The 25783-nt window shown below is 43.8% G+C and overlaps 1 protein-coding gene across 16 annotated transcripts in view; it reads right to left on the bottom strand.

The window, feature by feature from the left end:
• Nucleotides 1-25783, bottom strand: part of LOC102924940 (AGBL carboxypeptidase 4) — a 1182350-nt gene that overhangs the window by 235196 nt on the left and 921371 nt on the right. Inside the window, exon 1 of one of the 16 annotated variants that reach the window (XM_076564761.1) lies at nt 8372-9508. The exons of 14 other annotated variants lie outside the window; for them this stretch is intronic. In XM_076564761.1, coding sequence (XP_076420876.1) covers nt 8372-8597 — 226 coding nt within the window. In that variant the 5' untranslated portion in view covers nt 8598-9508. Of the gene's footprint in view, nt 1-8371; nt 9509-25783 lie in introns of those variants that run through there. One more of the 16 variants, XM_006977772.4, reaches the window with a different exon arrangement.

Below are 25783 nucleotides of genomic sequence, written 5' to 3'. Positions count from 1 at the left end.
TGTGTGTGTGTGTGTGTGTGTGTGTGTGTGTGTGTGGTATGCATGGGTATGTGTGTGTGGTTTAAAAATGTGTTCTTCAAGATTATAGCAGAACTTTCTATTTGCTATTAACATGGGGAGAAATGGAGGCACAGAAAAAAAGCAAAAGGTATTCTTAAAGTAACTGACAGGTGAACAGGAAACCCAGGGCAAATCTGTCTTCAGAAAGATCGGTGGTTTCCAGTTACAGGGGAGCAAAGCTGTCCTACCTCCCGCTTTACATAGCATCATGCTGGATAATTAAAATAATCCAAAGCCAGAGTAGCTGAGCTTGGTGTGGGTTTGCCAGTTAGAATGAAATGCTAAATTCTGGAAGGCTAAACACGAATGTTTAACAAAGGTTTTGTCTTGTTTTATAAATATCTATATGCAAGTTTCAAGTTTTTCATCTGCACAAAAGAAAACCCTGTGAAGTCTTGTGTTTGCATTAAAAACAGATACACCACAGAGAGACAAGCATGCTGCATTCTCCAGCCTATGGTGTTTATTTTTATAAAAATCCAAAGCAGATAGAATTCTCAAGTTTCAAGGATTTTATCCAGCCAAGACAACAAAAAGAATGGTGCCTGCTGTGGGGTAGCAGAGGCAAGCAGGGGCTGTTGGCCCAAGGCCTGGCTCTCACAGGCTCACTAGGTGACCTGGCCTCCCCGAACTTCCTTCCAGTGGAACACAGAGACGGAATTGGAAACCCTCAACAGGTCCTTCAGTATCCCAGGTCCCTCTCTAATCTGACAGGGCAGGCAGGCAACAGATCACCTCTATCCAAGAGTCCTCCAAGTGGGGCTGTTAGAAGAAATGCTCTACTGAGGCCTCGTATCTGTGGGGAGAGGAAACTGCCAGGCAGGCGTTGGTGGGCCTCCTTGTTCGCATGTCCACCTTCTTGCTGGCCCTGGAACAGAGCTAGGACGCAGACACGAACAGGAATGCCATTCGGCTGGGTCATTTGTCTAGCTATCGTCCTGTGTTAAAACACTGGAAATGTTGCTAGGGTAATGAAGGGCCCCACAAGAGAGTCACAGGTCAGCAAGACACAGGAAAAACGGTAAGGCCTCCGTGCTTAGGTCTAGTCCCAGGAGGGCTTAAAACACAGTTAAGTCTTAAACTCAACAAGCATTTGTTCCTCTCAATATTCCTTTCCACAAAAGGGTGATGCCTGTGACTCAGCTGGTTGTCCTTCAGTGGCCAGTCCATCACAGCTCCTAACAGCTGTCAATATTAGGAAGTCTGTACCATGCGCCAGACACTTGGCCATGTTTGCTTGATAAGAACACAGCGGGAAACAGAGTGATCACTAGTTTCTATGTCTCAGATGAGCACCTAATTCTCAGAGGAGTCAAGAATTTCTCTGCAATCACCCAGCTTAGAAGCAGCAGTCACAATTTGAACCTACCCTGTCTTTCAAGTCCAGCCTTTTCGAGCTCTCACACTTCCTCCTCGGCACTTAAGAACATGACCTCCAGGTTGTCTAACCTTCCTCTACCTTAAGACAAGCTTCCTTTCTCAAATATCCCTGACTTGCTTGCCACCTCCCACAACAGGGTGCTCAACCCCATGCTGGAGGCCCTTACCATGAAGCCTCTGCTCTTTGTTCCTAGATTATGGTTCACAATGAGCTCTTGAATTCCACTCCCTGTCCCCAGTTCTGCTTCTGGGATCCCCAGAAACAAGCCTGATCCTTCCTCTATAGTGTAAAACTCAGAAACCAAAAAAGTACAAAAATACCATTCCATGCAAATCTCCTCTGGTGCATGTATATTTAGCTTTCCTGTCGTCTGTCTCACCATTGAGCTCTGGGGAGAGGCAGTTGTTGCATAGTTAAATGAAACCAAAGTCAGCCAAGGCCTGCAGTGCCAAGACCTCTCTCCTCATTTGGTGTCCTAGGACCCCCCTTATCCCTTGATTCTCAGTCTAGCTCTGGCTGTTCTTTTCTAGTCACCTTTTATGGTTTGTCTCTTCAACAGTGCCCTTAAAAGCTGGTGTTCTGGAGAGTTCTGACCTTACAAACTTCTCTCCCTGTGTCTTCACCCACTGTGACATCAGCCCTCCCATGGCTAAATAGTTCCAAATCGGACCTTTAGCCTGACATACTATACTCTTCTGAACTTTGGGCTACTCACTCTCCTGACATCACCCCCCAAAAAATGCTCAATGGCACCCTAAGAATCAACAGGTCTCACGTAAAACTCATCATCTCCCCTTCCAAACAGCTACTCTTCAAGAGTGCCTTTGAGGAAGGAAGGTCCAGATCACCCTATCTTGTCATATCATTATTACACAGTATCACAACCAGTCAACTACCAAGTCTCATAGAGTTTCATTTTCTCCTTTCTTTTTCTTTCTTCCTTTCTCCCCCCCTCTTTCTATCTTTTCTTTTCTTTTTTTTTTTTTTTTTTTTTGGTTTTTTTCAAGATAGGGTTTCTCTATGTAGCTTTGCTCCTTTCCTGGAACTCACTCTGTAGCCCAGGCTGGCCTTGAATTCACAGAGATCCATCTGCCTCTGCCTCCCGAGTGCTGGAATTAAAGGCATGCACCACCACCGCCTGGCTTTCTTTCTTTCTTTCTTTCTTTCTTTCTTTCTTTCTTTCTTTCTTTCTTTCTTTCTTTCTTTCTTTCTTTCTTCCTTTCTCCCTCCCTCACTCCCTCCTTTGCTTTGCTTTCCTTCCTTCCTTCTTCCTTTTTTTTTGTCGTGTGTGTTTGTGTATGTGTGTGTGTGTGTGTGTGTGTGTGTGTGTGTGTGTGTGTGTTTGGTTTTTTGTTTTTGTAACAAGGTCTTGCTGTACATAAAGCCTAGGCTGGCCTTACATTTATGAACCTGCCTCAGTTTCCTAAGGGCTGACATCACAGTCTTGATATGTAGGAGGATACAGCCCACTGTCTGGAATCTACAGCACTGACTGAGCAAATGTTTGAGCAGCTTCCTCAAGCCCTATCTGGAACCTGGTGGTTACTGAGATCTTTAGTCAGACAATATCAATCCCTGTTCTTCCTACAATACCTCCCAGCATTCGGCTAGACCACCTGATAGAACTCAGAACCTGCAGTACTTAAATGGGTCAAGAAAACCTCCTCAGGTGATATGATTTTCTGGTAACAAGGGTACATACAGTTCCCTGTCTAAAGAGCTTAGACACAGGCACACAGGCAAGAAAATTTCTTCCTACAGAAAAGCCATCAAATTGAACTCTACTTTTTTTTTGGATATTTTTTAAATGTAAAAGTTAATGTGCTCTTGAACAAATTATCACACACACACACACACCCCACACACCAAACAAAACAAAACAAACAAACAAACAAACAAAAACCCAACCAAATAAACATAAGCTTCAACTTGCCTGGGACTTCTCCTTTCAGCCTATAAACCAGGACCCTGAAGTCCTCTTCAGCATCCATTATTTAGATACAACAAATATGTGGTTCTGGAACACTAAAGCTCACATCAGATTCAACCTTCAGTGATTAACATTCCAGTAGAATCTGCAACCAATGACAGCAGGCAAGTCCCAGTCTTTGCTCCAGTGTATGTCAGCAGAACATGTCAAAACCTAAATTAAAAGTTTTCACTTGCTTATTTAAAAAAAAAAAAAAAAAAAAAGCAGCAATCCCTTTCGTTGGCATTCTCCCACTGATGACATGCAACAATCTCTGCATGTGAAATTGGCTAGTCCCCTGCTTCGCTGCTAGCTCTGTAGACGTTCCAAAGCATTTCTGGAGCAAGTGATCTATTTGGACTGACAGTGCCAAGCTGGGACCTGAGCCCTGCATGAGCTAAAATTACCAAAGCAAGAAGAACGTGGCTTTGGGACTTATTTCCCCCAAGTGTGGGGTTTTTTCTAGTCGAGGGAGTGATAAAGAATGTTGACTTTTTCCAGATGAATAAAAATTGAATGAAACCTCATAAGCCCATTGCAGGTTTCTGTTCTAAAAAACAAAACAAAACCAAGTTGTGGTTTAGAGGTTCATGTCTCCTTATCTCCTATCTTCCAACAAAAAAGCATTTGTCTTCACAAAGTATATAAATGCCACACAGCCTGGCCAAGTGGATGCACAGCCCTGGACAGCAGACCCTTGCCCTGGAGAAGTTCACTGTCTGACAGGAACTCAGGCTAACCAAAACAGTCTTCAAATGCTACAAGCCAAATTCAGGGAACAAGCACAGTACAGAGAGTTCTGAGGAGGGAGAATCTCCCTTTGGGGCAGAGGCAGGAACAGGCAATGCCCTTAAGGCTGGTACTCCCGGTGTATTTTGCCCACTTTCTCTTACAGCTGGACCAACAATGGGGCCCAAGACTGTTTTCCCCAATGGAAGGTAAACTCCACTTAAAGAGAGGGTTCAAGTCAGACAAAATTAATACACAGTGGCCGACCCAGGAGTATGTGTTCACAGAAGAGCAAGAGATACCTCAAGTCCAGGGCAAGCGGGCTTGGGCGAGTTGGAGGGATGAGTCTGGAGAGTAAAGTGGGGCTGGGGTTGGTCTACTGGGATATGAATGCCAGGCCAAGAAGCTGAAGCTTTATCCAGCAGGCCATAGGGAAGCTAGAGAAGGTTCTGAGAGCAGTCGATTGATAAGACAGTGGATTGGATCATTGTGAATTCAGTCTAGACAGTGGACTGGACACTGGGTGATTAATTAGCAGGCTGCTGCAGGGGTTTAGATGACTAAGAGCCTAAGCAAGGCTGAATGCAGCCAGTGCTTTGTAGGTCTGGAAAAGAAGAACCCTAAACTCTCCTAGGACTGGTCCCTTCGCTACGCTCCCTGGGGCCTGGCTTCTTCCTCTGCTTAACACTTCCTACATACTCCCTGAGGACAGTGTTTATGTCTTCATCACTCTGCCCCCTCCACAGAAATCCCATGCGGCTGGGCCTAAAATGACTGTCTTCCATGGATCATGACATCATCGTGAGCATGGCACCTTGGACTCTGCACAGGTGTAGCCAGGCATTACTGCATTGGGTCTGGCCTGTAAGAAACAGTAAGGACACACTTGACCACAGAGGGAATTTAGGGCAGTCAGGCAATAATTACACAGTATAGATACTCAGGAAAAATGACAGAATTGCAAGTCTACAAAAGCCTACAGGAACCAGTTTTGAGTCTCTAAACCCCATAAGCAGGCTGGATTGCAACTGGACAATAGCGAGGTCTTTGCAGGGGGAAGTTCTCAATTTCACAGCTTGGGTGGCAAATAAATGCAAGAAGAGACCGCAGCTCACAGAGGAGTCAATCCTTGCATTATCCTGTCCCTGTGAGAGGATTTCATCAAGTACAACTGAGAGTGTGGGGAAGTTTTCCATCCCTGTAGAAAGGAGGTTGGTCGGGGAATAGAGGAAGGAGAGCATAGTGGGGTTGAATGCTCAAAACTAACTCTGTCTCTGGCTGGAAAACTTGCCTTGGACTACACACTCCACTGACACTTTCCCTTTCCGTTCTCTGCTCCCATGCCATGCGGTATTGGTTCATCAGCCACCTTACAAAGGGGATCGCCAAGCAGGGGCTGGCACTAGAAGATCTGCACCGCATTTTTAGCGTTGCCAACTATTTGTATGTGGTTCAGGGAGTTCTCTGAGCCTCTGTTCTCATCTGTAAAATGGAAACAAGAACTATGGTGATATCTATCAATGGGTGCTAGACAAATAATGAGCAGGCACACGGCAAGACTGTCACCAAAGTGCAGGGGAAGGCTTTGTTTTCTACTAAAGCTGGAATTGCAGTTTGGTACAAAGGAAGCCATGCACTACGGTTTGAAATCATGGCATAAGCTACTGTGGGTGGCAAAGTACAAAGTACCATAGAGGCTGGCTGGATATTTCCTGGGTTTCCGAAAATGGTTTACTTCAAGACAGCTACAGTGGTTGGCTTGGGCAAACAAATAGCAAAGTTAACACACTTATCACCAAAAGCCGTAAGTGGTTCTGAAGCTTCTTCTGAAACCACGCTACTGAGGTCAGAACTAATTCATTAACCAGGAGCAGTCCACAAATGCAAAGCCACCTCTGCCTTCCTCTTGAGGAACTAACTCCTCAAACTTGGTGCCAGAGTACAACTCTGCCCCCATGAATCGCAAGGCTATAAAAGCCCCCAGGAACCAGTTTTGTTTGAGTCCCTAAGCCCCCGAGAGGAGGCTGATTGCATTTAGACAATAGCAAGGGTCAGATGAGCTCTTCAGGGGAGGTCACTTCAAGCAAGCTTCATAGCCACCAAACTCAACACACAAGGGAGAGTCCTTCCAGGATACATGAATTCCCAGGTTCACACTGGTCTTTCCAATCAGGTCTGCACCAAGAACAACAGTTTCAATTTAAAAATTAACCAGCTTCCTGGAATTCAAAATGGAGTCTGGCCAACCCCAAGTTGCCATTGTCCCCACCCCTCCTTGCCATGCACCCACCCGCCTTTTTTCTTCTCCAGAGAAAAAAAGCTGGAGATGAGAAGAAGCACTTTTTAACCAGTTTAAACTGGTACCACATACTCTACTGAGTTTCTTATGTATGTATTCATGTATGTATGTATGTATGTATGTACGTATGTATGTATACAACCCACTGCCACGTGTGTTGACTTTAAAAGAAGAGTTGGTGGATACTACCATCTGGCCTAACTGGCCTCTCTCTAGTTCTTGTATGTGTATCTACACTAGCTGAATGAATGGATTAATGGATGCTTGAGTGGACAGATCAACAATCTCCAAAAAAGGAAAGGCCTTTACCATGACACCCATTCCATCAACTCTCCTGGGCTCTTCCAGACCTATATGTGACAGGATCATCAAGAAGCACGCTCTCTTTTCTTTTAGCAAAAGGGAAGCTAAGGTTATATCTAGTTATAATTTCCTTAGACTTATCCTCTTGCTGAATAAATTCTTAATCCCTTCCTAGGTAATTAAAGGCAAGCAAGCAAACGAAACCTAATCAGCTTTGAAGACTTCCGTTCTAAAAACCTATCTCCCTTACTCATTTTTTTCCCCTGGACCTTGGTGTCTGGTGGTGAGTGGACCTACAGCTTTGTGCCCTCAGGGCCTGTCAGCATGGTGGTAAGGACTCAGTCTGTCTAAAAAGAAGTGTTGATCCATTCCAAGTCTTTTGCTCCTTTATTTCCACAAACCTACTTTTCAAAGGTATTAGAAAGGAATCAGCCACGAGGCTGAGGTCCACTGACAGCTTGTCTGGGATCCTGGGCAAGTCACTGTGATTCATGCTAGGTCCATCTTTAGGCTAAAGGAGGAAACACAGGACCCTGGGAAAAGTAGAGAAAGTGTCAAAACCACAAAATCCTGACAGCCTTCATTGGGCTCCTAATCCCTGGGGTTGTCTCCCAGGTGGAAGGTGATTCTGTCTCTGCCAACTCAAAGGCAGCACTCTTACCAGTAGCAGCTATTACCTCTGCCCCCCAGATGGAAGCGATAAGCTCCTTTTCCCTGCTTGGTGTGTGCCCAAGCCTTCTACAAGTGGCTGGGAAAGAAGGCCAACTGTCTTTGCTTGAAGAGGAACCCATGCCTCTGCATGGCACAGTACAGGAGTCTGAAAAGCTTGGCTTGTCCTGTCAACTAACCAAGTCTCTGTATCGTTATCCATCAACCTAGAGACCATCTTGCCTGTCTGTCAGTCTGTCTCCTTTCCCTCTCCCCGACCCCCGTGTGTGATCAGGGTTAGGAGGTCAGGCCCTAACCTGAACTAGTAACTGTTTGCCCCCATCTCTCTCTCTCAGGGAGCGTTCTGGGAGATGCTAAAAAAGGGGTGTGGAGGTGAAGCTACCTTAGGACCCTCTGCCACTTTGCCAGTACACTGATGTTGGACCTCCTGGTCCTAATGAGGGCCCAGATGGGAGGAGGTGTCAGAGATTTCCTTCTGTGATAAAGGGCTCCCACCTAAAGACCTAAAATTCCTTCTTGCTCCAAGAAGACACCAAGGGCCTTAAAGGAAGAGAGGAAGGAACAGTTTGAGAAACTTGAGATAGCAAGCAACAGAGGGGAAAGCAGCTGTGTGAGAGAGAGGTAAAGGTGAGGGACGGAGAAATGACAGTGAGGGTAGGCAGCTAGTGAAGGGGAAAGTGAAGCGGCAGGGAGAATACAAAAGAGTCAGAAAGAAGAGGGCAGAGAAGGCAGGCTGACAGCCGGGCGCATGAGTGTCAGAGAAGCAAGGAAGACAAAGGGGACCCTCGGGTCTTTTTAACTGGTCTGGCCTCTTAGAGACACCTGGCACCCAAAAGAAAGCCCAGGGGGCAGGAAGGGGAGGCAAGAGCAAGCTGTGGCTCCCCGGCCCCGGCCGCTCAGCCTCTCCGGAACCAGCCCCAGTCCGCCCGGACCCAACGCCCCTCCCGGCCCACTTGCTCACCTGCCAGAGCCAGGATCTGGGCCTTGTGGAGCAACAGCGTGCCCCAGTCCCGGGGGGCACGCGGGGGGCTCTCGGGCTCGGCGCCCAGCTCCTCCGGGCCCCGGTACACTGCGTACACCTTCTGGTTGTCAAAATCCAGTCGCGAGCGGGGGCTGAAGTCGCGCACGCACGACACGGGCAGCGCGTAGCAGACGTTGTCCTCCAGGAACCGCACAAAGGCGTACATGGTGGGCGCCGGGGGCGGGCCCGGGCGCCGGTCAGCCCGCGGGGCGGCGCGGAGGTGGGGACCCCGCGGGGGGCGTGAGCCGCAGCCGGGCCGGGGGCGGGGAGGCTCCCCGGGGCCCCGACTCCCCCCACTGTTATTGTTCCTGAAAGCCCCGCTCTGCCAATCGGCTGCTCTCGCCTGGGCGCGGAAAAGGAGGGAGTGGGGAGAGCCGGGCGAGGGGCGGATGAGGGGGTTTGGAAGCGCACCGCCACTTGCGAAGTCAGACCCGAGCAATCACAGCCGGAGTGCGATTGCAGTAAGGAGGGGAAAGAGCGGAGATTCAATCGCCTTAATAGTAACAGTAGCATTGCAGGGTGCGGGAAACACTGCTAAAAGTCGCTTTCGGCCGAATTCAGTAGTTTCAACAATTGCGCTGCAGAACAAACTGCATTGCAACAAAAACTATTTTTGCAAAGGACGGGAGGGTGAGGGAAGGACTGAGGCTGGTGGGCTGGTAGTAATTTTACGTGAATTCCCAAGTGTTAACTTGCAAGTGAGGCGAAGTTGAGAGTTTTGAATTTAGCCACCCTCTTTAGTTCCTTTAGTCTACCCCCACCCTCTGTCCTCCCTTTTCTCTTTTTGCAAAACTACCAGCACCTGCTGTGAGGGTCAGTCAGCCAGAAACATTTCTCCAGAGCTGCCAAACCAGTTTTGGCCAGAACTGGACTTATCTGAGGTTTCCAGTTGGACCAGCTGCTCTGCTGTGGTGGCAGAGGGTTTGCCTCATCCCAAGGGAGCAGTGGCACCCTTCTTCCCTCTGGTGTTTCTCCATTGAGGAATCGCTTCCACTGCGTGCTGTCTCTGGTGTGAAGCAGGGACGGAGGCTTCTGCGAAGCTAGGGCAGAGGCTGGATTTTCTGGAGTCCTTTCAAAAGTTCAGGAGCAGAACTGAGCAGAACAGCAGTCCCTTCTCTGTCTCTAATATCACAAGCAGACAAGAGAACCTGGAAAAGTTGGTTCCCACAGAGAAGTCACATCTACCAGTGAAAGAAGGTTGACCACCGGGCTCTCAGCTCGTGCAGCTTCCCAGGGAGTATACATAGCATAAAATGGAGTTGTTTACATCCCATTTGTCTAGCCCAAATAGGGCATTTGTCAAAGAGAGACTCTGACTTTTGGGGGAAGAATAAATAAAATTGCACATACACCCATTCATTCATTCATTTATTCAAACAACCAATATTTATTGGGTACATCCTCGTGTTATATTGTAGACTTGGTGATCTAGAGAAAGGATGGATACCTAGGACCTTGTAGTATTTATTGATATATCAGAACTTGAATCTCAGTTGGATCCTATGTCAATATTAAATTACTGTCTGAATTACACACCTTTCCACTGCTTGTAACCTTAACATTTTAGTCTGAAAGCATTAAGCAAGTTTAATAATGAGGTAAGAGTGAGAAAAGTATTCTCATAGAGGCATGCATAAGGGAAGTGGTAGATCTGATGAAATGTTATGTTTTTTAAAACTGATTTTAATGGGCTTAACCTGTAACAACAAAACTAGTGTACTATTGTGACTCTGAGTTTCTTGCTTAGGTAGGAGATATTGTTTTCCCTTATACTCTTCTATGCTCATATTCCACACCCATATACCCACCCTTGTTTCTATTCCCCACAATAAGGCATTACTTTATAATAAAAGCATTTTAACCATTTTAAACTTAAAGCATTGTGCTCACACTTCAAATCAGCTACACTCATAATGGAGATAAAGCAAAATTCCCAACTCACTTCATTGTGATTTGAGGAGTTCTTTATGCAATTGAACTCCATGTGGCTCCCAAATGCAAGCAGTACAGGTCAGCTAAAATTCCCTTAGGCCACCCATTGGTGATATCTAGTCAACTAGACATGACTTCAAGTCATCTTGATGCATATTTTCATCCTGTCTTAACTTACACTCTCCTGATTATGATTTATTCTGACTGACCTTAAATAGGTCATTTTAGAAATACATTCCTAAGGTGGTCAGGGGAAAGTAATATGTAGCAAGATTTCTGATAACTCACAAGCTGGAACATGCAAAATTGGCCATGTTTAATTACAGTCCATGAAACTCCAGACCATGTTTTCAAAAATCACTCCAGGTAGCACTCTGGCAAGTCTCTGTATCTAGGTGAGGGTTGGCAGTGTCATCACTCACCACTTTCCCGGACACAGTTCATTACAGAGCACACAGAAACTAGTTGACATTTCCCAGCATAGCATGGCCCAGCCTTGTGCTTGCTGCTGACCCTCATCCTGGGAAGTGTTTCCCCACTGAGTGCATGGCAATCTCAGCTATCCCTGAACACCAATTCAAATGTCTTCTCCTTCCCTAATCATCCATCCTTTTCAAGCACAGACTAGCCTCTTTCTATTTTTATTCCACTAACTTTTATTCCCCCACTGTGTCAGAGATGCAAGGACAGTGACACAGCTCCACACCCTCCCCCCACCAACAGAGGAGTTCCTTTAATACTTTAGGGACCTTGAGCCTGGATTTGTGGCTTCCATGCGGAAAAGAATTTTAGGACTCTTTTATGAAGCAGAGCTGGATATTTTATTAAAGATAGTTTAATGTAGGCTTAAGTGTAAGGGTTAGGAGAAAGAGAGGTACTCAAGGAAAGAAAGTAAGAAAGAGCTTGGGTGTGGGCTTCTTTGCAAGACAGTCACAAAAAGTAACACATGCCCAAGTGTAGGTGGGAGCTTCCTCAAGGAGTCTCAATTGTTTTAGCATTAGCCATATCTACCATTTTTTGTTAACTCTTGAGTTATATCTAAAAAGGTTGCTAGGAAACAGTTTCTTCTTTTCTCTATCATGATAAATGAAATTATAAAAAGGCCCTGAAGATGCCTTGGATGGAATGATAATCTGATAAGGTAAAACCAGAAGCCACTGGGGTTGCAGGAGGAGTTTAGTACATGTCCTTTCTCTGTCTACAGAGTATCTGGTGAAGAGTCTTAGAAATTACATTGTTTATAGCTGCGAAGGGAGAAAGGCCTTAGCCAATAGTTAATTGTGCTACACTTTTTATTTCTCTGCTGGCAAAGGGTTTCAACTAGATTCTGGTGCCGTGGATATCACTCTGTATAATTAAAATGCTGATTGGCCAGTACCCAGGCAGGAAGTATAGGCAGGGCAAACAGAGAAGAGAACTGTGGGAAAAGCTGAATGAGGAGATGCCAGCCTTCTGTCCAGGGAGCAGCATATAACAGGCACACAGGCAAAGCCACGGAATACGTGGCAACATCTATATTAACAGAAATGGGCTGAGTTTAAGTATAAGAGCTAGTTAGTAATAGGCCTAAGCTAATGGCCAAGCAGTTTTAAATAATATTAGCCTGTGTGTGTTTATTTGGGTCTGAGCGACTGAGAAAATGCAAGGACGCAGGAGTTGGGTGGACATAGAAAAACTTCAACTACATTCTGGGGTGACAGGCTCCTCTCCCCCCAAATTTCCCATCTATCCCTCCTGAACTAGAATGAGAGCTCTTTGAAGGCAAATCAAAGCTAGTAATTTCAGAAGCCCAGACACATGGCACAAACCTGGAAATTAGACTCTTAGGGTAAAAACACATTAAAGACAACACGATAGCATGATTGAGCCCCGTAATAGTTTTTCTTGAAAGCCTGTTTGTTCTTTCCAGAGTTGGAACTCAATCCAGCTCTCTTTCCCACTCTCATTAATCCTACTGGGAAACTCTGATCCCACACTGAAGACAGACACATAGATGAATAAGTTAAATCACAGCACTCTCACCTAACCTACAACGTCGGTGTAAAGCATTATAAAGCAGCAGTTCCAGTTCCCAAGAACTCCAAAAGGAAAGAAATCATAGGATGAAGAATGAACACCAACAGGGTAGATGCACTTTTCAACACTTCTTTCTGCCTGTAGGTCCACTGAACGGGTTCTGGAGAAGGAATGGCAATCACAGTGGGCTGAGACACTGTGGACAGCAACAGAAAGTCAGCCGGTCCCCATGTCTAACAACTCACACATCCAGTCTATTGACACAGACACAAGGAGAACCTACTCTGCACTGCACCCTTCCTCTCCTGCCACAACTCCCCCATAAAAACTCAGAAAATCTTTTCCTTGAACCCACAAGACCTGGGATCCCCAGCAGCCACATGGTGGCTCACAACTATCTGTAACTCTTGCTCCAGGACACCTGATGCCTTCATTAAGGCACCTCCAGGTTCAAACACATTACCTACTCAAGTTGGTATGAAGTGTTATAATGTAGCAGTCCCATTTCCCAAGTACCTCAAGAAAAGAACAAAATCAGACGATGAAAAGTGGGTACCAACAGGATTAACACACTCTCCAATATGTTTGCATACAGGTCCACAGAATGAGTTCTGGGGAAGGAATAACAACACATTGGGCTGAGTACCCTCCCTGGGCACTGCTTGCATGTTGATATCAGTCATACATGCAGACACAACACCTATACACATAAAATAAAAATAAATATATTCTAAAAAAAAAAAAAGACTCTAAACTCAAAGAGGCAATGTAAAACATTGAGTTCAGCCAATCATGGTTGAATCCCCTCCTCAACAGCCCTACCAAAAAGTCATTCAGATTCATTGTTAGGAAGTTTGCCACCACATCTTAACTTTAGGACACACCTAGATGTTAAAGTCTTCCTGCACTGAGACACAGTCTTTTATATTGTAGCTGCCATACTAATTTCATGGAGAATCCCATCCTAGCTCTTCAGATGTAGAAAGCTTAGGATCTTGTCTTTCTTCTTCCCAGACATTATCACTTCCTTCACCCATCTTTCCTCATGTGACCTGTTTCAGAGATGATAACTGGGTTGTCTACTTGTCCTCTGCAGCTTCCCATAAGCCTTGCACATTAAGTACTGTGCATACTTGGTCAGTTTCACACCAAGTCCCTCAAGAGTGTTGTTAACTCCCAGACAGAGTTCAAAAACTGACACTTATGGCAAAATGGTTTGGTTCTAGGGAGCCTGGAAGGTTGATGGTCATATTTTCATTGTAGAGACTTTGCTCCAGAATCTGTAGCAAGGACAAATGGAGGGGAGGTAAGCATGAGGAGGAGGGAGGCCTGCAATGAGGATGAGTGTCCTGTCCCACCCCTCCCTCGACTTCCTCTTTGTGTGCCAAATGTACTTTGCCTCTCATCCAAATTATTTTAATGGAGCAGAACATGTACACATCTGGGCCAGCTTAGCCACCGCGTCTCCATCTCCACTGCGCGCGCTCTCCTGTTGAGCTGCGCAGAGCCTTGAGCTCATGTCAAGCTCCTTTGGTTTCGCCAGCTGAAGCATGTTCAGTGGCATCAGTGGGACTTATGTTTCACATTACTGCCTGGAATTCTCCATGTACTTTGCAAAACTATTTTGAGGAGACCTGGGTTCTGTGAATTTTTAAAGCAATTGGAGCGTGTCTTTTCAACCTCTCTGGTAATGATTGATCACATTTTTTCATGATTTTGCCTTTTTTTCCTGTGATGTTTGACTTTTCAAGTCTCTCCTTTTTACATTTTTAAAGACTTTTTTTTTTAAAGTGTTCTAGGTGTACCATAAAATTAAGAGGAAAGGACAAAGGTTTTCCCTCTAGCTCTTATCCATACTCCCATACACACAGCCTGCCTGTTGTCAATATCCTCTACCACAAGGGTACAGTGGTGTTACTCTGTGGACACACTATCATCACTAGTAGCCTATAGTTTTTTATGTCAGAGTTCATTTTCAACATTGTACGTTCTATAGGTTTGGACAAATGTATGCTGTCACGTGTCTAGCTTGATAGGATTGTACAAAATCTGCTCACTGCCCTAAAACCTGTCTGCACTCTACCTGTTCAACCCTCCCCACCAACCCTAAACCCTGGGAATCATTGGTTATCTTTCTACTATTTCCACTCCTTCCCCAGACTCTCAGTTTTCTTGCCTACAAGAATCTAGGGAGGAATTCTCCACACTCATTTTGTGTTTCCATCACCAGGGAAACAGAAAAATTATCGTATACCTTGAAATCCTGATTGAATTAGTGGGTGAAAGACATTTAGTTTTTAATTCCCAGATTATTCTAAATGTTGAGCACCTGTGAGAAAATTTTAAGACAACATGCTACACATATAGGAAATTATCAATAAGCAATAAGTAAAACCATCATTATTACTGGTTTCAGGGAAACTATATTAGGGCTTTGAGATAGCTCTATAATCTCAGAAAAGCCAATTAGGCTCTGTGAGTTATAAATTCCTCATGTGAAAACCAGCATTTGATGTACACTATCTTCCTGGGTCTCAGTCCTAACCATGGTCTACTATGTGAGGGCTGTTCTTACTGTGTTCAGCCATGGGCAGATTTCTTAATCTCTCCAAGCAGAACTTCCTTCAAGAGAATATTAATGCAACTGCATAAGGTTGTTATGAGTGTTACATGAATTAATCCTTGTGAAGCTCTTGGAGCAATGCCTGACACATGGTAGTAAGTACTCAGTATATTATACTCCTATTAATGTTATCATCATCCTCATCATCATCATCATATTATAGTTATTATAAGAGCTGATATCCACATTCTTCTGAAGGGAAAGGTGTTTCAAATATTTTATTAATTCAAATTGGGTATAAAAACTGAATTATGATGATGTTTGTCTAGCAAGTATCCCAGGATGCCTCCATCCATGTGCTCTTTAATGCAAATCATGTGGTCTCAGGTTCTAATCACCAAAGAGGTGCTCTGGTCTCAAGTGTCCTGAGGCTATGGCACTTGCCCAAATTGCAGTGAGCATTTCCAAAACATTGTGTTTGGAGCCATTCATTCTTTCATACTGATTTCTTTGAGGATTTTTCTTCGAAGAAATTAAAATTTTTTATGTATTGAATAAAATAAAAGTGAGACATGTTTATGGCAATCCAAAGCCTTGGGATAGTCAAATTTATCCAGTGAGATCCTGGCTCTGTGGTGTGAGCTCGGGTGGGCCACTCATGTGAGTTGGTCAGTGGATGATCTGAATTCTACCATGCTACTCAAATAACATTTGACTTGGTGTTGAAAAGAAAGAAAACAAAATGGGGCTACATGGAAAAGTACAACTTGCCTCAGTTCTGAATTTCAGTTAGAGGGTAGATTAGTTTGAGAAGCTGTCCCTCGTTAAGTCAACTCACACTATGTGTTTCCAGGGGAAACATTACTTCCTCAGGAATGTCCTCCTGGACTTGTTGCTCCTAGCTCCCTCCAGAGAGAAGTCCTGTTCACTGTTCTGTTTTTCTGCCTATAGTTTGTCATGCCCTTTATTACAGCATAGAATTATCTATTTATTATAGTATTGTCTATTTGCCACTATATCAAAAGCTCCATTAGAACAGGCCCTTTCTGTTTGCTTTACTGTTATACCCTTGCATCTAACCTGGAACATGGGAGACTCTCAATGAAGACTTATTGAATGAGCAGATATATAAATGTGAATCCTGAAAAGAGAATGGCCCTGAGAAGTCAGGAGGGGAGGAACATCAAGAGCTCAATTCAAAACCTTTGTCCCATTTTATTTTTGTGACTGTTTCTACCTATGTTGACACCATGTCTGGCTGCTCCAACTGGGCCCAATACCCCAATACCCAATACACCCTCTCATGTATTTCATTAGCAAAATTAGACAGATTGACATTTTCAAAGTGTTGTTTTGAATATACAGAAAGAATAAGGGGAAATAATTATAGAAAATGCACAGAGGAGAAAAATAGTCAAGTTGGCAATCATGCTTAGTTGACCACAGTGATAAATACCAATAAGAACATAATAAATAGTGTCAGAAACCTTCCAACACAATCCACGGGCCTCCCAGGAAGTGTGATTCAGCCTTCACCCTAAAACACTAGACTTCATAATCTGCTATTGGCTTGGAGACACTAACTTTCTACTCAGGGCAATCATTGACTCATTTGGGCTCCCGCTGTTTTCACAGAGAACATCTTAACTCTCTGGTCAGCTTCTGTTCATGCCAGCCACCAGAAGCTCAAAAAAAGTCTGCCCTTCCTAAATCCTAGGGCCAGAGTATACAGTATCATCAATGCTAAGACTCTTGTATGATAGCCTTCGGCTTCACTTTTGGGTCAAAAGCACAGTTCTTCTGAGGGATAACCCATCTGAAATGTACATTGTCAACTATGAACTCTGATTTTTCTAAGGATGTCTCTTAATCACACCTTAAATTCAGGAAAATTGGAGAAAATAGACAAAAAACAGAACTAAAAATTGTAGACTTCCACAACAGAACTGGTTGCTTTACACATTAGTGTTTTGTTTTGTTTTTGTATTGTTTTGCTTTTTGGGGTGTGTGTGTGTGTGTGTGTGTGTGTGTGTGTGTGTGTCTTCGTGTCTGTGTGGTTTTTTTTTGTTTGTTTGTTTGTCTTTAAATTTTGATACAGGGTGTCAGTTTATAGTCCAGGCTGACTTGGAATTCACTATGTAGTCAGACATGGCTTAGAACTTATAGCTATCCTCCTGTCTCAGACAAGTAAACCAAGAAAGAGGTGATGGAAGTTTTTTTTTCAAGTCACTTGGAAAATATGTGGCCCCTATGTTTCTTTCACCTAAGGTCTGGATTTCCAGACTGTTTTGAAACATGCCTTGCCCTGAGGGAGTAAGCTGCTGAAGTGCTGACAGGATCTAGAGCCTACTATCATTTTCCCAGGAGGTTGAGTCCCTCCATAGACTTCTGAGAACTCACCCATACAGGAGAGTCCACTATCTACCATTCCATGCATTCATACCATAGCTAATAATTCTAAGAGTGTCACAGATTTGACAACATTATCTGAGGTTTCTTGAATCACTCCCTCCTTATGGTAGAGACACTGTGTTTTTGACACTCTCCGAGGTTACCAGATGTTTCTGCAGCATCTGCTCAGTTATGTCCTCTCATAATGGCCAAGGAGTTGGTGATCAACTTTGAGGGTTGAGGTGGAGACTTCTCTGAGCCAAAAGGAGAGAGGATAAGATAGATCTATATAGCAAATTGCTGTGAGAAGTCCCAGTTACTTTCCTTGTCCCTTAATGGTTGTCTTACACTGCTACTGTTTGGAAAAACCAGAATAGCAGTAGGAGTAACAGCAGTGAACATTAATGGATGCGTGCCTTGTTCCACACTCATCTGTGTTTCTCTTTTACTCTCTTAAACAATCCCAATGGTAGATACTGTACTAGCCTTAGGCCCTTTTAGAAAACCAAATGTGTGTTAGGTAATCTGCCCAAGGACACAGAGGAGTAATGGGAGAGCCAGGATTCAAAGCTACAGGCCATTTAAGTACAGAGCCCCAACCATGGAGTTCCACACTACTTCCAGCTCCCTCTGAATTGACTCTTGCCTCATTGAGAGGCCCTGTGCCCTTATTCCTAGGAGGGAGAGATGCTGGTATCCTCATTCTCAAAGGACCTTATTCTGACTTCTCCAGGAACAATGTGACCACCTTGAAAGGTCCAAGGGAGATCCTGGCAGGAAAGATTATGTAGGTTTCCCAGCAGCACCCTAGAGTTCACATATATTCACATTCCGTGTGCGGTACGTGGAAATATATATTAAATCATACTATGAAGGCTTTCTTTTCTCACCCAAACTAATTTATTTATTTGGTACAAGACTGCTTGTAAATAGTAGTTAAAAATTCTTGAAGTTTAAGCTTGTACATTATGATGGAATAATGACTACATATATATAACATGTAACATCCTTTCTTTCTTTTTCTTTCTTTCTTCCTTCCTTTCTATCATTCTTTCTTCTCTTTTTCTTTTTTTGAGACAGTCTCATTACATATCCCAGGTTGGCTCGACCTAGAGATCCTCCCTGCTTTTGCCTCCTCAGTGCTGCTATTACAGGTGTTACAGGTGTGCACAACCTGGCCTGGTTTTCATTTTTTGTTTTTGTACTTGTTATGATTAGTCATAACTGTTAACTTGACAGAATCTAGACTCACCTGAGATGTGGGTCTCTTGGGCATACCTACACAGGATTATCTTGATTGTCTTTATTACAATGGGAAGACTTGCCTACTGTGGGGTCTCCCTGGCCAGAGTCCTGGGATATATAAAGGGAGCTGAGGAGTAGCATGCATCTCTATTCATTGCTCTGTGCTTCCCCATTGTGTGTGTAACATAACTACCTTCTTCAAGTTCCTGCTGCCTTGGCTTCTCTGCCATAATGGACTGGATCTTGAACTGTGGGCTGAGATTAACCTTTGCTTCTGTAAGCTGTTTTTGTTGGGGTATTTTCTCACAGTTATAGGAAAAGAAACTAACACAGTATTGATAGTAGATATATTAGAATACAGGATATTAACCCCCTCTTTCTTTTTTATTATCATCCATATTTTAATTGTCATACAAAACAGAGTAAAAATAAATGAAAAGAGATAATTAGTTGAGGGTGAGGTAGATAGTTTTTGTTTTGTTTTGTTGGTAGGATGGGTGTGAGAGGGATGGACATGGGTACTATGATTCTAGATAAAATGCCTAGGGAGAAGCTTTTGTCAGTTGGTAAACAGACTAGGTAACTGGAGAGAAGGGACCCTGCCTCCCACTTGGCTAATGTATCCTGCCACGTTGCTGGGCTGTGGAGTAGTCTCCAGTCACTAAGCTCTGCTCTGTCTCAGGGACTCATTCTGGAGAGGTGGTGGTACAGCAATGAAATGTCAAAAATGCCTGGGCTCTTAACCCAGATTTAGGTTCAGTTACTGCTCTACTACCCCCAAGGTACTGTGAGACATTGAGCAAATCTCTAACTCCATGGTTTTCAACTCTCAGGCAGAGCCATATAAGGCTACTGTGGTGTCAACCAGATGCAGTATGTGCAGCCTAAGTAGTGTGTCTTATTCAGGAGATAGCAGATATTATCAGTAGGCTTTTTCATTTTTCTCCTTATGAATTCTTTATGCCATTTTCATTTCAAAAGGTCACAGAGTAATAACAAGGTTGAATCTCTATAGGGCAGTTAGTTTGGGGTCAAGTAGCACCTCCTCTTTCCCTGATGGCCAGGCAATACTACTGTATGTATGCCATCGCCCACCACCTCTCCTGACCGATGGGAGCAGTCTGATTTATTCAAGACAGCTGAGACCTTACTAAGATCTTTACTTTTTATCTTAGAGTTTTATTGTCTGCTTTAAAAATCATGTTCAGATTTTGTATATTTAAAACATGCCTTTGGAATTATAAAACACAATGTTCTCAATCATAAAAAAAGATGAATTATATTATGCTTTCTATTTCCCTTTCTGGGTTTTCTTCTGATCTCCATGCATGAAATTTTTCTGTGATAGTCTCTCTGCCTTATGTCCTAAGTTAGCTAAGACACTAGCTTAAAACATTGTGCAAGGTTTTTTTTTTTTTAACTCATTTAAGGTACACTACTCATTCATTCGTTGACCATTAAACTCTTTGTTGAAAGCTTATTACATGCTAGAATCACCACTTAATACTTGAGATACAGTAGAAAACTATACAAACTGAGTTCCTTATCTGTAAAATGGAAAAAGGAAATGTTGCATTTTAGTATTATTGAAAATATATGTACAAAGGGAGAGGAGGCTAAAAGAGGACAAAGTTTGTGACTCTCTTACTCTGCCCAAGGTCTTGGTGTTCAATCTTTAAGGTAATCTTGGGAAAGTATTGCTGTTCACCCTGTCTTTCTTTTTCATGTATATGTGTATAGTATGTATGAATGTGTGTATGCATGTTCACATATGTGTGGGTGCATGTGTATGTTTGTGTGTGTAGAGTGCACAGTGTGCATGTGCATGTGGGGGCCCTAAGTTGCTATTGGATATGTTCCTCAGACATTCTTTACTTCATTGAGGCAGAGTCTCTCCCCACGTCTAGAGTTTACTGATTGCAGGTAGTCTAGCTAGCCAGCTTGCTCGGGGATCCTCTGTCTCTGCCTCCTGAGTGATGAGTGCTGAAGTTACAGGCTTCTACCACACCTCTCTAGCTTTTATGTGGGTCCTAGGGATCATCTTTGTACAGCAAGCCTTATTCCCGGAGCCATCTCTCTAGGCTCCTGTTATTCCTATCTTAAAGATTTAGAGAAGGAAAGTTATGGTACAGGCCATTCACTTAATTGAAGCCTGGTATGAAGTCCACATGGTTCTCATTTTGCTTTCAGTGTTCCCTACACACTGCTTGTTATCTGGTATGTATGTTAATTCCATCACCAACCAGTCTCTGTATGCTGCTCACAATATATGTGACGGCACCAACCATGGTTTAGGTAGGGCAAGGGGTGCTAGAACAGAAAAGCCAAAATCTTGATCCCTGATTCCTTAAAGAGCAAGAAACAAAGAGGACGCATACAAGGACAGAGAGATAGAAAGATGTACAGATTAAGCTCAAAATTTCAAGTCACCAGTGAAAGACTTTGAGGTTTTTGCCAGCTCAGGAGACATCTGGAACACGGACTCTCAGCAAGAGAAACATTCTCCTTCTCAAGCCAACCCATCTCTGCTGCTGTGACCTTTAAAGATTAAACGTTTGAAATTCTCTGTTCCTCAGACACTTATTCTCCCCAGGTGGAGGCAAATCTCATCTGCACAAACCATGAGGCATATTTTCCCTCTTGAGACTCTCAGTGTCTATCCAAGGAAGAAAGAGTCTGCCAGAAAATGTTCACTTGGGGCCTGCACATTTTCAAGAAGCTGAAAGCTGAGTAGGAAGTGAAATCACTCTGCTTATACTTGGCAGAGGGGATGCAAAATTGCCCCCAAGCTAAACAACGTGCATCTATGCCTCCAATTCTCTTCTGCCTCTCAGTTCAAAGGGGTCAGAACAAGGGCATATAAGCAATTTACTAGCATCAGAGCTGCATATACTTCTTTTGGGCATCAAGGAAAAAAAAGGGCATGGCAGAGAGCACTTGTGCCACCAAGAAAATCACGAGAGCCAGCAGAGCGAAAGATAGATAGACCAGAAGCACGGTGAAGCTTTGCATGCAAAAAGTGGGGGAAATCTTTTCCTTGGCATAGAGAAATTATATCCCGAAGGTTCTTTTTTCTCCTTTTCTTGGCAATGAAACAATTCCTTAAAATAGAGTTATAAAACAGAAACAGATTCTATAGAAGCAAGAAACCAAGACTAATGACTTCAGAGAACTTACAGCTCAAACTTCTCATTCTAGAGAGGATCAAACTATGGCCAGAATGATGACTTCTGTAACTGAAAGCATCTGCCACTGACCACATAAGCACTGGAGCCCATCCTCTAGTAAGACTTTCCTCTCTCCACCATTGTCCTCTGTTTTCTACGTTATAGGGAAAAGCCTTCAATAGAAGGGTGTCTCTCCCATTCTCAGGGCATTAGACTATCCAGTCCTATAGAAATATGTGAATCAGCATTTTTTAAAGGTTCAGCACTGAAAGGAGCCTGTTTGCTGGACAGGGAAGGTGAGTGAAAGGGTATATTACTTCTCTCCCCATAAATGTCAAGTTCTCCTCCAAACCTTCCTTTAGTCTACTTCCATTTCACAATACCTGTACGAACCCTCTTTACTACCACACCTATTAAAGGGTGCTGTTGATTCTCAAACATGCTGGCCAATGTCCAAACTCAACCCATTTTATAGGACTGCCTTAGCTAAGTGCAGCTGAGGTAGTCTGGCCTTACAAATGGACTTTACCAAAACATAAGTAAAACAAATGGTAGTGGATGGCATTACTCTTGGCCTTTTGGCTAAGAGCAAGTGTAGAATTCAGTGGAGTGAGCTGAACCAGGAATTGACACAAACAGGAGTTTAAACCTCAGTCCTACGGCCCATTAGCTGTGCAGATGTGAATAAGCCACTTGACTTGTTTGGTTTCCTCATTTGTTGGGTAGAGAGACAACATCCATGGCCTTGATTAAATGAGAAGATTCAGAAGGCAAGGGAGCATTGTATTGGTTGGTGTGTCAACTTGACACAAGCTAGAGTCACCAGAGAGAGAGAGAGAGAGAGGACCCTCATTTGAAGATATGCCTCCATAAGATCCAGCTATAAGGCATTTTCTCAAGCAGTGATCAATGGGAGAGCACATAGCCCATGGTGGGTGGGGCCATCCCTGGACTGGTAGTTCTGGGTTCTATAAAAAAGCAGGCTGAGTAAGTCATGGGTAGTAAGCCAGTAAGCAGCACCACTCCATGGCCTCTGCATCAGCTCCTGTCTCCAGGATCCTGCCCTGTTTGAATTCCTGTCCTGACTTCCTTCAGTGATGAACAGCAATGCTGAAGTGTAAACCAAATAAACTCTTTCCTCCACAACTTTTGCTTTTTGGTCATGGTGCTTCATCACAACAATAGAAACCCTGAGTAAGACAAGTATCTAGCAGAGATCACTGTAGCATGAATCTTCAAAGTTCTTATTAATAAAATCAAACCCGAGGCCAGTTATTGGGGTCAATGCTGGTAGATCAGAGAGACAGAACAAGCCACAGCTATCTCACCTCGCCAACTTCTCAACTGGTCTTGTTTCCTCAGACTGGATGCTTCTGTGTCCTCATCCCAATGGCTCTCAGCTGAACTGTGCTGCTCGAAAGCCTGAAAGCTTAACCAGCCAAAATGCTTAACCAACCAAATACTTCTAGTTTCTCGTCCTCACGCCTTATATATCTTTCTGCTTTCTACCACCACTCTCTGGGATTAAAGGCATGAGTCACCATGCCTGGCTGTTTCCAATGTGGCCTTGAACTCACAGAGATCCAGAGGGATTTCTGTCTCTGGAATGCTAGGATTAAAGGTGTGTGCTATCACTGCCTAACTAGTGGCTTTTCTGTTCTCTGACCCCAGATAAGTTTATTAAGGTACACAATATTTTGGGGAACACAATACCACCACAGATCACTGTACACAGTGGGCCCCCATATCCACAAAATATGCAGCATATTGATTTAGAAAGCATGGCCTTATGGTCAACCATTCTTAAAAATATTCCCTGAGCCACTTGACCTGTACCTGATTCTAAGTGTTGGGACAGAAACAGACATAAAATGGGCCTTATACCTTGAGGAAATAATGTTTAATGGGTGTTGTATTGAATTGGGTATCCCCCAAAAGATATCTTAAAGCTGAATCCCTAGTATCTGTAATGTTCCCTCATTTCAAAATAGAGTCTTCGCAGATATAATCCAATGTGACTGGTAGTATTGTAAGAAAGGCACCCCATAAAAGACAGGGACATAGTTAGAATACTGTATGATGATCAAGGCAGAGACTGGAGTAACACAACCACAGCGGGCCGACCAAAACTGTGCAAACAACGCTACCTCCAGACATTAGGAAGAGGCAGGCAGAGCTCCTGCCTGGAGACTCAGAGGGGACAGTGGTCTTCTGACAACTTAATCTTCAGTTCTAATCTCTAAGACAGAAGAGGGTATGTTTCTGTTGTTTGAAGCTACCCAATTTGTAGCAGTCCTAAGACACTGATATGGTTGGGACATACGCAAGGGAGCAAAGGCACTGGTTGCAAAGAAGAAGAAGTGAAGAAATACATACTGAATTCCTCCATCCAAGGAGCCTGTTACATTTACTAACTTTGTAGTATTAGTCATGCCAGGATACTTCAAGGGAGTCCCTGTGCTAATGGTAATGTATATAAGTAGAGGTAGTCTGACCATGAAAGGGACAACCTGTCTGTCTGAGGATTCAAGGAAGACGTCTCAGAGAAGATAGCTGGAGCTGATACTTGAAGGATGAGTAGAAGCTCAACAGATATGTGGGACAGGGAGCAAAACACTGCCTGGGCTGGAGAACCTGATGTGTGCAGAAGCAGAACACTAGAGACTCCATTCTGAATTTTAGTCATCTACTGGTATTGAGGCATTGCTGGAATGTGGTGCTAGTGTTCATCTGCCTTCCAAATTCCTCTCTGTGCTCTGATGTCCTGGAGACATCTCTTCCTCAAAGGCTGTAAAGGAATTGATCTTTTCTATGCCTGCACATGCTCCTCTTTCCCTCCTGCCATCTCTCATGCAGTGAAGCACCATTCTCCAGGCAACTCTCCCTACAAGTCTCAGGATGTCTCCACACTCAGCTCCAGGGAATTGACCTCTTTATCCCTCACTTGCCAATCATTTCTGAGCTTTACTCTCTGTGGTTCTGTGGGATTCTCACTTGGCATAAGGTTGCAACTCTCCAGCTGTGTCTCTCGGCCATATTCCTTCCAGCCAAACCTCTCTGCCAGATAATTAATGATGTGTAAACAAATGCTTAATTGCACCAGGGGAGCACATATTTAAAGAAACTTTGTGATGAAGCAAAGATGAGGAACATCACTCTCACAAATTTGCCCCCACCCTCAACATTGTTTGGTTATTCATTTCACATATTTTTATGTTAGGGCCTACCCCCAGACTCCAAACTAAAAGAAACCCTAAGGGAAAATGGGATTATATTGAGATTTATTCATGTCATATGTTTCCTGAAATACTTCTTTCTTTCTTGGATTTATGCCTTTGGCCTTCAGCCGTAGGCCCTTGCTGGGAGAAAGGAAATGTTGGCTTTTGGCAAGAAGGAGAAGGAGATGTGAACTCATTAAGAATATACCTGGGTCTTTTATTTATGTTCTGTCTCTTTACTCTTCATACGACCCAATGATTGGCTAAACAAGGAAGTTCAGCACCTTACATAAACTAGTACTAGTTTTAAGGAAGAGCAGCACATTGAAAGGGTGCCTGGATTAAATAGAAGGACACTGCCATCTTTAGGCACCCTCCTTTGAGCTGTTTGGAATGCTGATCAGCCCATTGCCTTTTCCAAGTGGACATAAAGACATCAGTCAGAGCACATGCTATCTGCCTAGCCATGCTGATTCTCTGAGAGTGGGTCAGTCACTTGGGGTTTATGGGGCATGGAGCCACAGAGGAAACTTCTGTTTGATGCTCCTCTGAGGTTTGACCTTTGTGCTGAAAATCTGGGTCATGGGCAGTAGGGGAAGGGCCAATACAGCCAGGCAGGGTTCTCGGAAAGGAAGCACCTTGGCTGGGATCTGAAGTTGAGCCCTCTCTAGGGAGTTTGAAAAGGTGTTTTTTGTTTTGTTTTGTTTTGTTTTTTTCTTTTCTACAGTTCTTAATGACCCAGATGTTCCAGAAAGAGGAAGCATTATAGCATTTTTAGAATAGTCAGTGGGGTGTGACAGAATGCAGAGGCTTTACCTAC

This window comes from Peromyscus maniculatus, chromosome 2, assembly GCF_049852395.1.
Source record: "Peromyscus maniculatus bairdii isolate BWxNUB_F1_BW_parent chromosome 2, HU_Pman_BW_mat_3.1, whole genome shotgun sequence".
NCBI classification, from domain to species: domain Eukaryota; kingdom Metazoa; phylum Chordata; class Mammalia; order Rodentia; family Cricetidae; genus Peromyscus; species Peromyscus maniculatus.
This window is presented reverse-complemented; position numbering and strand designations above follow the sequence as displayed.